Genomic DNA, 13,516 nt, shown 5'->3' with positions numbered 1-13,516 from the left:
TTGGTGAATCAGAAAATTACAGGCTTCCAGATATCTCAGACATGGAGGAAGCTGGAGGATTACCCAGGCCAAACCTTCCTTTTTAGAACTGAGCCACTGAAGCCGCTAGAAGCTAAGGGGCTTCCAAGGCTGATACCCAGAGAAGTCTATTCCTTTGCCTACACCCCCAAAGCTTTACTCCATTCGACATAAATGTGTTAAACGCCAACCACAAACAAGAGCTGGTCACTGAATAATGCACAAGGCCGATTAAGACCAGAGCCCTGGCCTTTAAAGAAGGCACAGCCTAGTGATTGGTTTATAAAGCACTGGTAAATACCTTCCTCCCTCATCTCCAGCTACAGATGGCCCTTGAACAAGACGGATTTGAACTGTGCAGGTCCACTTACACATGGGTTTGGTTTTCTTTTTGTATTTTGTTTTTGGTTTGTTTGTTTGTTTTGTTTTGTTTAGGTAAACTGCAGTACAGTACTGTAAATGTATTTTCTCTTCCTTATCATTTTCTTTTTTTATTTTTTTTTTATTTATTTGACAGAGAGAAAGAGCACAAGCAGGCAGAGTACCAGGGAGAAGGAGAGGGAGAAACAGGCTCCCCGATGTGGGGCTCAATCCCAGGACCCTGGGATCATGACCTGAGCTGAAGGCAGATGCTTAACAAACTGAGCCACCCAGGCGCCCCCCTTATGATTTTCTTAAAAACATTTTCTTTTCTCTGGCTTACTTTATTGTAAGAATACAGTATATGAGACATATGACATACAAACAATGTATTAATCAACTGTTCATGTTATCTGTAAGGCTTCTGGTCAACAGTAGGCTATTAGTCGTGAAGGTTTTGGGGAGTCCAAAGTTGACTGCATGGATGTTGGCACCCTAACCCCCTTATAGTTCAAGAGTCAACTGTATTCAAATCCCTAAGGTTCCATCAAAGCCTGCTTCCCCAAGGCCACTCATCCTGACTCCTAGCCTACAGGTCTCACTCCTGTATCTGAGGTCCCCTAGCAGTGGTCACCTGAGTCACACATCTTGACCCAATCTGTGGCTTTAGATTGATTGTTTTTTGACCCATTCATGTGAGCACTCCTCAATCATAAGCTCCTTCAAAGCTGGGTCGAGGTGGGACAGTTCATTTCTACCTCTCAAGGCATGTAAGCCACTGCTGGGCCCCTAAAAGGTCCTGGGTAAACACTCGGCAATCATTTTATATCCCATGGCCTATTTATCTATTTGTGCATCTAGGTTCTATGACTAGCTCGGGAGAAGACTTCACAACACTGAGTATTAAGGAAACAATCAGACAACAACCCAAACAGACCGTGCATCAGAGTCTATCCACACCAAGGGAAAGAAAGGACAAGCTCATCCTGCAGCAGACAAAGGAGGAAAGAGAGCATTGAGGCACATGGCAATCTACCCACCAATCAGGCAGTTATATGTGCATGTCTGGGAGCGTTGCTCTCAGCAGCATGAAGAGGACACGATCACACAGGAAGGATGCTCCCAGGCCACGGGAGAAAACCTCTAATGGTGAAATATTTAACTCAGATCCTCTGTTAGTTTGGTGGTTGCAGGGGATCCTCAAAAATCCTCCAAGGCCCTGCTGCTCTGAGTACGAGCCCTGCCTCAGGAACCATGCACACTAGTTCACAGGAGAGAAACCAGGTTTCCTGATAGAATTTCATCAAAGCTGCAGAGTCCTTCCATAGGCATTGGCTGAGGAGTACCAGCCCAGGTCTGTCGCTAAAATACGATACAGAATCTAAAATGTAAAGGCTTCACAACAGAGACCGTGTGCAAGCCCGTCCTGCTGGAGTTCAGTAGGACCGAAGTGGGCCATACGGAAATAGAGATACAGGAGGGCGCCCGGCAAAGCTTTGCACACGTAAGCGTGTTACACATGTATCTCCACGTCTGCTACATGTATGAACGCCTGCAGGTAATACTGCAGTCCATCTGCCACCTGGCGATGAGGAAAACCTACCGTGGCAACAGCTCTGCCCACCCTGACAGCGCCGAAGTCACTGGGATCCAAGTACTTGTTACTGTAGAGGCAGAAGCCCGAGGCAGCCAGAGCCGCGCTGGTCCACGAAGCAAGCTTGAGAGCCCTTCTGGCCATGTTCCCAGACCCTGCAGAAGGAAAGGAGACAACAAGGAATAGTTGAGTTCCGTAGTTAGTCGGACCAGGACCCAAATTCAGGCTCTGCCACTTAAATAGATTATGTGACCTCGGGTCATTTTCTTACTGCAAAAGTTGTTGGGATAAAATGAGATCGTGGATATAAAATGCTTAGCGGAGTACCTGGCACAAGCCAACTCTCAGAGTCATTATTCCTTGCACGGTGCCAGGTACCGTTCGAGGCACTGGGGGGAGAGGGGACAAAGCAAAGTCCTTGCCCACGCGGTGCGTACGCTCTAGATGGGACGACAGATCCGCATCACACAGACATATTAGAATAGCAGCTGGTATTAAGTGCAGAGAAGAAAATCAAAGAGGGTAAGAGGAAGGATGATACACATGCAACAAAGATGCTCTTTTAGATAGGGAAAGTGGCAGAGCATGCTAATCCTCGTTACTTGTAACTATTACTTTACCACCATGCACACATAGGTGTCATTAAGCCCTCCGGGCCCAGGTCAGAAGTGCTCAGGTCAAAAACGGCAGCTGGTCAGAATCATCCAGATAAGCTCTCCACGTCTGGCTGATTTCCAGAATATTTATTTCAGTTAGAGTAAACTGCCCCTTGTCTAGATCATTGGCTCCCTGAGGGCCCACACCATGACTGTTACTACGCTGTCCACCCACAGTCCAGCAGGGTACTTTGCGATTAGGGATTCAATGGCCCCCTGCTAATCTGTTTAACCAGATCCACTCCCAGTCAGTGGGATCAAGTGGGCTCAAGGCTCCCTGATGCCCTTCCCCACCCTACTTATAGTAGCTCAATCCACCAGGTGGACTGTTGGAGCTTTTGGGGGCCACTGTACCCAATAGGCTGTTTCCCCTTCAGTTTCTGGGAACTCCGTATCAGACTAAAATCCTTGACCACAGCTGCAGGAAGCAGGGGAAAAGTCCCATCCAGGAGAAGTGAATCACGTGCAAACCCTGTAGAGACGCAGCAGGAAGATTCAGGTCATCCCTGTTTGCTTCTGCTCTGGACTCAGTCTGTGACCATCCCTTCCCTGCTCTGTGCCTCTGTTTCCCCTTTGTAGGAAACTATTGCTACACAGCCTTGTCTTCTTTTTCTTTAAAATCTATCTGGACTCGTGCCTCACAGTATAGCCACAGATTTTTTTTAAGTATTCACAGGTACATCTTTTTTCCATTCTTCTACTTTGAGCTTAAATTTTATACTATTTCTCTAAACAACATATACTTGATTTTTTTGTTTGCATTTAATATAACTTATGCATTTAGATTTAATTTTATTATCTTCTTCCATTTCAAAAATGCAGATTTCTTATACCACATTAACAAAATGAAGGATAAAAATCACATAATCATCTCAAAAAATGTAGAAAAAGCATTTGACAAAATTCCATACCCATTTATGATTGAAAACTCTCAACAAAGTAGGTACAGGGGAACATACCTCAACATAATAAAGACCATATATGACAAGCCCACAGCTAACAGCATACTCACTGGTGAAAGGTTTCCTCTAACATCAGGAATAGGACAAGGATGTCTACTCTCACCTCTTTTATTCAACATAGTACTGGAAGCCCTAGCCAGAGCAATAGGCAAGAAAAAGAAATAAAAGCCATCCAAATTGGGAAGGAAAAAGTAAAACTATCACTATTTGCAGATGACATTTATATACAGAAAACCCTGAACAATCCACCAAAAAACTGTTAGAATAAACAAATTCAGTAAAGTTGCAGGATACAAAATCAGCATACAAAAATTTGTTATGTTTCTATACATTAATAATGAATAATCAGAAGGAGAAATTAAGAAAACAATCCCATTTATAATTGCATCGAAAATAAAATACCTAAGAATAAATTTAACCAAGGAGGTGAAAGACCTGTACACTGAAAATTATGAGACATTAATGAAAAAATTAAAGACACTAATAAGCAGAAAGATATTCTGTGTTCACAGATTGGAAGAATATTGTTAAAATTTCCATATTACCCAAAGCAGTCTACAGATTCAATGGAATCCCCATCAAAATTCCAATGGCATTTTTCACAGAAATAGAACAAACTATCCTAAAATTTGTATGTAACCACAAAAGACCCAGAATAGTCAAAGCAACCTTGAGGAAGAAGAACAAAGCTGCAAGTATCATGGTCTCTGATTATACTACTATATTACAAAACTGTAGTAATCAAAACAGTATGGCAGTGGCATAAAAATGGACACATACATCAATGAAACCCAACAGAGAGTCCAGAAATAAACCCATGCACATATGGGCAATTAATTTACAACAAAGAGGCCAAGAATATACAATGGGGAAAGGACAGTCTTTTCAATAAATGGTGTTGGGAAAACCAGATGACTACATGCAAGAGAATGAAACTAGACCCTTATCTCATATCATACACAAAAACTAACTCAAAATGGGTTAAAGACTTGAACATAAGATTTGAAAACATAAAACTCCTAGAAGAAAACATAGGCAGTAAGCTCCTTGACATAGGTCTCGGCAATGACTTTTTGAATATGACACCAACAGTGAAAGCAACAAAAGCAAAAATAAACAAATGGGACTACGTTAAACTAAAAAGTTCCCACAAAGCAAAGGAAACCATCAACAAAATGAAAAGGCAAACTACTAGATGGGAAAAAATATTTCTAAATCATACATCTGATAAGGGGTTAGTATCCAAAATATATAAAGAACTCATACAACTCAATAGTTTTAAAATATATATTAAAATATGGGCAGAAGATCTGAATAAACATTTTCCAGGAAAGACATATAAATGGGCAACAGGAACACCAAAAGATGCTCAACATCAGTAATCATCAGGGAAATGCAAATTTAAACTACAATGAGATATCACTTCACACCTGCTAGAATGTCAAAAAGAGAAGAAATAACCAGTGTTGGCAAGGATATGAAAAAAAGGGAAGCCTTGTGAACTGCTGACAGGAATGTAAATTGGTGCAGCCACTCAGGAAAACAGTATGGAGGGTCCTCAAAAACTTAAAAATAGGACTACCATATGATCCAACAATTCCACTTCTGGGTATTTATCCAAAGAAAACAAAAACACTAACTCAAAAAGATATATGCATTCACATGTTCACTGCAACATTATTTACAATAACCAAGATATGGAAACAACCTAAATGTCCATCAATGGATGAATGGATAAAGAAAATGTGATACACAGGTGAATATAATGGAATACAATTCAGCCATAAAAAAGAGTGAAATCTTGCCATTTGTGACACCATGGATTGGACCTGGAGGGTATTATGCTGAATGAAGTAAGTCAGAGAGAGAAAGACCAATACCATATGATCACACTTGTACGTGGAACCTAAAAAACAAACAAAAACAAAAAACAAACTCACAGATACAAAGAACAGATTGGTGGGGGTGGGCAAAATGGGTGAAGGGGACCAACAGGTACAAACTTCTAGTTATAAAATAAATAAGTCATGGACAAGTAATGTATGGCATGGATTATAATTAATAATATTTTATTAAATATTTGAAAGTTACTAAAAGTAAATCCTAAAAGTTCTCATCACAAGAAAAAAAATTTGTAACTATGTGTGGTGAGGGAGATTAGACTTACTGTAGTTATCATTTAGCAATGTATACAGATATTGAGCCACTACACTGTATTCCTGAAACTAATATATGTCAATATACCTCCATTTAATTTTTTTTTTTAAAAACACACAAAAATGTAGATTCTGAGGTCTACCTGTTGGCCCACTGAATTACCAAGTTGGGGGGTGGGACTCAGGAACCTGCATTCTAATAACATAATGGGTGATTTTTATGCAAGCTAACGTTTGAGAACCATTCTTCTAAATATTTTCTTTTTACTAAAGAGGCTGCATGTGTTCAAATCCATCAGTGAAACCATGCCCAAAAAACAAGCCTTCCAGTTTTATCATACCTACTCCCAACCCCAGGTATCTGTGATTACCCCTCAAGAGTGACGGCACACAATTATTTTTAAAGAAATAATATAAGAAACTCATTTGTTCCCCTAAACACAAATGCTCTGGCCCAGCTCCTGGGTTTAGTTCCTAACTCTGCAAGAAAGGGGTTTGTAAATAAAAAGAAATTAAAATCTTGCTTTGTAGAATGGACTTTATATTCTTTTTTTTAGTATTCTCTTTATTTATGAAAACCTCCCTATCCCCACATCATTCTGCCAGCTTTTTATTTTTTTTTTTTTCTGCCAACATTTTAATAAGCCAAGGGTTCCTTCCAGACAAAAGACATGGTGGTTGAGAACATACACTCCAGCAGGCCTGGGTTTGAGCCCCTCTACTCACTTACCAACTGGGTAAGCAGGCAAATTACTAACTCTCTCTGACTCTTGTGACCTTGTCTATAAAATGGGGATGATGACAGCAGTGTCTACTAGATGGGGTGGTGAGGGACGAGGAAATCATGCAAAATGTATGGCTAGGTGCCACCTACACAGTAAGAACACAGTAGCAACTGCTATTACCACCACCACTCATCTCTTATTATTATAATTATTATTATGACTGCTATTAATTATTTCCTCTCCCAATGCCATGCTTTGGTAAAGGACCTTATTTACTCCCTTGCCTGTCAACTTCTGGAGGACTTCTGCAGGCCTCACTTCTAACATCCTGGCAGGCCCCCACCTAACCCTATCTTTTCACTTTGCTCTCCATACCCTCAGCCATAGTGTTTTCTGTCAAAAAGGGCAGCATGCTCGGTTCACCTTCCACCTTGTCCCACCAAGACAGAGGGTTCCCAACTGGACCTGGAAGCAGGCCTTACATTGGGCTGCGTGCCCTCAGCTCCTTATACATCTTCCTTCTTCAAGATCATCAGTGCAGGGGCGCCTGGGTGGCTCAGTCGTTAAGCGTCTGCCTTCGGCTCAGGTCATGATCCCAGGGTTCTGGGATCGAGCCCCACATCGGGCTCCCTGCTCGGCAGGAAGCCTGCTTCTCCCTCTCCCACTCCCCCTGCTTGTGTTCCCTCTCTCGTTGTGTCTCTCTCTGTCAAATAAATAAATAAAATCTTAAAAAAAAAAAAAAATCATCGGTGCAAGAAAGTCCATGAGAGGTGACCCCGGGACCTTCCCTGTGGGGCCTTCAGAGAAGCCCACATTAACAAGGTCATATGGAGCCCCTGGTGGCCAGGAACTCAGCCTCCGGAGCCAGGAAGAATCCTGCTCTACTGCTCACCAGCTGTGCGACCTTGAGCAAGTCACAACCTCTTGGAGCCTCCCGTGTAATCACCTACAAAAGGGAGCTCTTGACAGGACCTCAGTCCCAGGGTCACTGTATTAAATGAGATGCTGCTTTAACATAACGCCTAACATATTCAGCAAATAAGACCTCTTTTCCTTACTGTTATTTTAAACTTCATTTCTTCTTCCCAGAAACGCTGACGAGCTGATATAGAAGAACTCTTAGCGCCTGGGAGACCAGGATTTGGCAAAACCTTGTACAATTAATAAAGCAGGGGAGGAAGGCCATCCTGTCTTGCCTGAACTGCCCAGCCGTTCCCCATTCCAAACCCATTTCCCCACATCCCATCCGACTTTGACTCTCCACCCAGGTCATTATCACCCCAACCTTCACGTGCACACATATTATCCCACATCCCCTCCACTGACGAAAAGGTCCAAATTCTCTAGCAAGGCATTCAAGACCCACCCTACTCTCATCCCAACCCAAACTTGCCAGCTTCATCTCCCAAATACCTCTCCACACTCAACCCCCCCACCCCATCCCTCTCTGAAGCCTTTTGTGAGCCAACCACTTAGAATGAGTTGCTCCTTCCTATCTGGTCTTATTATGCACTGCTTTTTTCTCTAAGGATCTGGTCCTGTATCTGCCTCTTCTACTACATGCAAAGGGCAGAATTTGTTAACATATTACATAACTAATTAATAAGTCTGCTAACAAATACATGATTGAATGAGTAAAAGAGTGAATTTTTCCCCCCATCTATTCTCAACATGGAAACTTCAGGCCAATTATGTATTTCCCTGCTCTCAACTCTCTAATGGCTCCCACCTCCCTCAGATGAAGACCCAAGGCATTGGCCTACATAGGGCAGGCCTAGACAATATATAAAGTGATGGGTGTGGCCAGAAGTGGCCCAGTGGCTATAGTTTGCCAAACCCGCCTTAGCATAGTAGGAGCTCCAAAAGCGTTTACTGAATGAATCAAGGGAGAAACTGCACCCCATGAGGCCTGTGCTGAGTCAGTACCAACACAGGTCCCCAGGTGAGAATCACCCCAGGGCTGTCAGTTGGATGCCATCCTCCCCCAGGCACCCCCAGCACCACCTCCCAGCTCTTGCCTCTTTTAAATCCCATCTTCCTCGTGCACCGTCCTCCAGGCCTGTCCCTGTGGGCAAGGAGGCCTAGTCTTGAGATCACCCACCCTGGGAGGGGAAGCCTCAGCCAAGCGGACACAATTCCCAAGACCCGGTTTTCATGCAAATGTCCTCAGTAATAAAAAAGGTGGAAATTGAAAAACATAAAATAGATGATATAGGAGCCAAAGTATGTCTAAATAGATTGGAGCTGGGGTTTTCCATAAGGTGTCAGTGAGTCTTTAACATGCAAATGAGTCGCTTCCCTCGGGGTATTTTAAAAGACCCTGTCAGCCGTGAAATATGTCTGTCGATGAAAAACACCTTTCATTATTAAACCCTTTGCTAATGAATCACCTGCCCTGTTCTGTTTACTTGTCTGACTTTCACCTGAGTTACCTCTCACAGAAGCACACACACTTTTGGGGAGGGGAAGGGAGCTTGAGGACACCAAGACCCTAAAACCTAAACGTCGGATAACAATATTAGCAACAACTAACCTTTACAAAGCCCTTTGCACTCATTATCTCCTTAGAATCTCCACACAACCCAGGAAGATGAGACAGATATTATTATCATCCGCAGGCATAAATAAGAAAAGGAAGGAGCAGAGGGGGTGAGAGATTCTTCCCAGGTGACTCAGCTAGTAAATGGCAGCATTAGAGCTTGAGCCTGTCTATGGCACATGACCTCCTTCACGGACTTGCAGAGCGGACTTGTTCACCAATGTTCTTACCACTGTTCACGGGTAACCGTGTCAGTCACTGTGCACAGCGACTTTGATTTCTGACCCTCTATCAGGCCCAAACAATGGCAGCATGTAGAAGACACTGCCTGGAGCCCTGGAAATCAACATGGCAGAGTATCAACCAAAGCACCTCACCAGAAACAACCCATTCTAGTCTAGGAAACATTTAGGAGGGCTGTGTTATTGTCAGATCTATGAGAAGAATGGAATCCATCTTGCTGGACCATAAGGGAACACCCCAGCGGGTGATGAAACAAGGCGAAATGCAAGTGCGGAAAGTCCTACAAATGGGTAGTTGATGGTCAGATGAAATGTCCATCCCCTGGACACAACTAAATGGGGAACCAAGCACTTACTGTTTGTGGTGGGCCAATAAGTGGCTACGCCTATCAGTTACCACTCATCCGCAGCCCCCTCCCCATGCCACATCCCAGGACAAGATGCATGGAATCACCTTTCCCTGCTTGGTGCACAGGTGAGAATGGCCAGAGGAAAGGCAATTTGGGCTCTAATTCCATCAATCCCATAAGTGTCCACAGCCTCCTCCCATTTCCTAAATAGGCTATTAGAGAAATTGAGCATTATTTCTTCTGGTCTGCTCCGCTCCTAAGACTGGAAAAGACCCAATAAGAGTGATCAGGTTTTCAGGGAAACCTGAAAATGTTTCGTGATGTGGTTAAAAAGCAAACAAGGTAGTTGATACCACCGTGTCTCAAGTCTGGAAAGATGCAGAGTCAATGCCCAGGGACCATATAGTTGGCCTGATCAGGTTTCTAACCTGCCCTACCACCAATGATGCTGTCCAAATGTAATCAAACTCCCTTTCCTAGGGTTCGATGCCCAGGAGGCGGCTGAATCGATATTGATTAAATAAAGGAATCCCTGGCTGATGCCAAGGTCCCAGAGCAGACAGAGAAAATAAATCTCACCCAGGCAAGGAATAGAAACTCTCCATTCACTTCATCCTGGGAAAGTGGGGACTCAGGGCAAACAGTGGAAAACCAAACACAAAGAGCACGTGGCAGGTAAGAGGTGGGTCACTGGAATCCCTGACACAAAAATCTAAACCCAGGAAATTTAGTGAGTGAGTTGGGGGCCAGGGGATTGAGCAGGGAGTGGGGGAATGGATGCCAGAACCAAGCACTATTCTTATCTGTCTGACAAGAAAATGCATATATCAGGAAGGAATAAAATGCAAGCTCTCCCAGCAGAGGTCAAATCTTACATCTGTGAGGGCTGTTGAGAAATAGCCAAGCCAATAATGACACAATAGAGTATGATGTAACCCAGGAAAAATGACACAAGCATAGACTTCGAGAAAACCTGTATATACAATAATGTAGGGGCAAATTAACAGTGTACACAGTAATATGCACATGTTTACCATCACTACAAAAAGTTAAACTGGCAAACAAGAACACAAAGGCCCATAACCCGGTGTGAAAAAAGAGCTGGTGCTTTAAGTTCACAGGACTTTTTTCCTATAAAGCAACAGTACTCAAAATATGTTCCAGACAGCATTTCTCTCTCTCCCAGGAGCATGTTAGAAATGCAAATTCTTGCTCCCCACCCCAGAGCTGGTGAATCAAACTTTGGGGATGGGGTCCAGCATTCCGTATGCTAACAAGCCCTCCACGTGATTCTAATGCAGTTTGAGAAGCTGTGCAATAAGAAAACGCTTAAAGAAAAAGGCACAGATAAGTCTAATTCACTTTCAACTCGGCAAATATCTCTTGAGCACACACTAAGTGCCAATTATCATGGACGGGATCAATAAATACTTGTTGAATTGCTTGACTTCCTACCTAGTAGGAAGTAAACGCCACTTAACCTGGGGACAGAGCTGTGCTGTCTCCCATAGGTTGCTCTCCATACACAGCTGTCATCTGCACGTTTTTAGGGAGAACTGGAAGTGCAGGGCCCGGCAAGGTGCGGGAGATCCGGGGCGCTCTTGCGGCACGCCGCGAGTCCAGGCGGAGCGTAGGGGTTTCGTCTGCGCCCCCTGCTCTCGTCCAGACCACGCCCAGCCCCCCGCCGCCCGCGCCTCGGAGCCCGTAGACCGCCTAGGGAGAAGTCGCCTGGGTGAGCCACCTGATGCCCCATGGTCCAGCTCCAGCCCTTCCTACGCGCGAGACCGCGCCACCCGAGCAGCCAGTCCGCGCTTCCGCCCACTGCTGAGCCGGGCTGGAGAGTCTCCGCAGAGGGGGCGGGGCCCTGCGGGTCACGTGGCCACGCACCGGCCCCGGTGACAAGGTCACAGGCCGGGGGTTCCCTCCCCACGGCCTGAGCGGAGGCAGGCGCCCGGCGCGTCTACACCGCCTCCCCCGCGCTCTACGCGCGGTGCGGCCCCGGCGCGCCTGCCCTACTCACCCCAAGAGACGCAGGGACGTGGCGCCAGGTTCCACACCGCACGCGGGTGACGGGGTTCGCAGGGACTTTGCTTTCCGCCACCCACTGATTGCGCCTAATGAAGCGGAGGCGCCGCGCGGCCTGGCGGGACTTGTAGTCCGTGGTTCCCTAAGCCGCGGGCACTAGAGCTGCGGAACCCGCGCTCCCCCTGGACCTCTCCATCCGAGGAGTCAGAGAGGTCAAGACACCTTACCTGTCAGATAGCCTTGTTTCTTTGCCCGGCTGCGGATACAGAGTCCTCCTGAAATTTGTTTTCAATAGTCTTTCCGAAGGAGGCATGGATTCGTGTTCAGTGGAGGATGGAGTTGTCGGTTTGTGTATTTTAAATAAGGTATTAGAACAAGTAAGCGAGAAATACATTTACTGACAGTTGCTGAATGGTGAGAATGTGCTGATTAATCTTAGTTATCTCTGGCCCCCATTCGTTCATTCATTGATCTGTTTCGCATGTTTATAAGATGTACTTTAGAGACCTTCATCAGACGTTCACTCATTTCACAAATATCTCTTGAGGTACTTCTCGAGGGAACAGAGTTGGGGGAAATTCATCTATCAATTCAATACAATTGCAATCAAATTTCCAACAGGGTTTTTTCTGGACTATCACAAGCTAATCTAAAATTTATATGCAAAGGGCGCCTGGGTGGCTCAGTCGTTAAGCGTCTGCCTTCCGCTCAGGTCATGATCCCAGGGTCCTGGGATCAAGTCTCACATCGGGCTCCCTGCTCGGTAGGAAGCCTGCTTCTCCCTCTCCCACTCTCCCTGCTTGTGTTCCCTCTCTCGCTGTCTCTCTGTTAAAAAATAAATAAAATCTTTAAAAAATAAAATAAAATAAAATTTATATGCAAAAACAAAATGTAAAGCATTGCCAAAACACTCCTGAAGGAGAGTAACTAACGTGTTTCAAAGACTTGGCCTTTCGTATATCAATATGTATTATAATGCTGTAAGACTTAAGGCCATTTGGTATTAGTATAAGGATAGGCAGAAGGGGGGAGAGAAATCAGCTTAGAGAACCCAGAAACAGATCCAGGCATATGTGGGATCTTGATATATGACTGAGCTGGCATTATAGATCAATGGGGAAAGACACATCATTCAGTGTATGAGCTGGAGCAACTAGTTATCTGTTGGATCCCTCATTCACCCCCCAGACAAAAACTAATTCCAGGTAGATTAAAGACTTTCAAGGGAAAAAACAAAACCAGAAATTTTAAAAGAAAATAAAGGAAAACATCCTGTGATTCAGGGTAAGGTTTATTAAATGACACAAGTACAAACTATATACAAAACTTTGATACATTTGGACTGCATTAAATTCAACAACTTCTCTTCATTGAAGGGCATAAAAAGACAAGCCACAGACTAAGACAATTGATGCACAGAGACAGCAGTGGTGTAGAATTGCCTAATACAGCCCCCCTCCCCTGCCGCTGTCTCAAGTTTATGGTGTATACGTGCTAAGATAGGAACATAAATAATTTTCAAGCAGTGTGAGAAGTGTGAGCTGGAGGTATGAACAAAGAGGTATAGGAACACAAAGAAGGGAACAGTAATTTTGCCCAGGAGATTCTGAAATGCTCCATAAACTAAGAACTGACTTGGAGGCTGGGCATTAAAGGTTGAATAGGGGCTCCCCTGGAGAAGGTTGTTCGCCTCAAAAAAAAAAATAAAAAAGCATAAAGATGCAGTAAAAGACAGTAAAAGACATAAAGGATATTTAAATTAAAATGGGAAGTTTAAAACCAGAGAGAAGACAGAACAAATATATTAAAAACTTAATATGGTTACTCTAATTGCACCCTAAGTTTAACTATGAAAATGTTACTAGCAAGCTAGCAGTTACCCTGCGGAA

At 44.1% G+C, this 13,516-nt stretch overlaps 1 protein-coding gene across 3 annotated transcripts in view; it reads right to left on the bottom strand.

The window, feature by feature from the left end:
• The window catches only part of ADCK1 (aarF domain containing kinase 1), a 113,157-nt gene extending 101,414 nt beyond the window's left edge, over positions 1–11,743 (bottom strand). For 2 of the 3 annotated variants that reach the window (XM_036084375.2, XM_078054022.1), the window contains exons 1-2: positions 11,623–11,743; positions 1,982–2,127 (exon numbers count right to left, since the gene is read on the bottom strand). In XM_036084375.2, coding sequence (XP_035940268.2) covers positions 1,982–2,116 — 135 coding nt within the window. In that variant the 5' untranslated portion in view covers positions 2,117–2,127; positions 11,623–11,743. Of the gene's footprint in view, positions 1–1,981; positions 2,128–11,343; positions 11,400–11,622 lie in introns of those variants that run through there. The other variant, XM_078054021.1, reaches the window with a different exon arrangement.
• Between the last annotated feature and the right edge of the window lie 1,773 nt (positions 11,744–13,516).

The sequence above is a fragment of the Halichoerus grypus genome, chromosome 8, assembly GCF_964656455.1.
Source record: "Halichoerus grypus chromosome 8, mHalGry1.hap1.1, whole genome shotgun sequence".
NCBI lineage: Eukaryota > Metazoa > Chordata > Mammalia > Carnivora > Phocidae > Halichoerus > Halichoerus grypus.
This window is presented reverse-complemented; position numbering and strand designations above follow the sequence as displayed.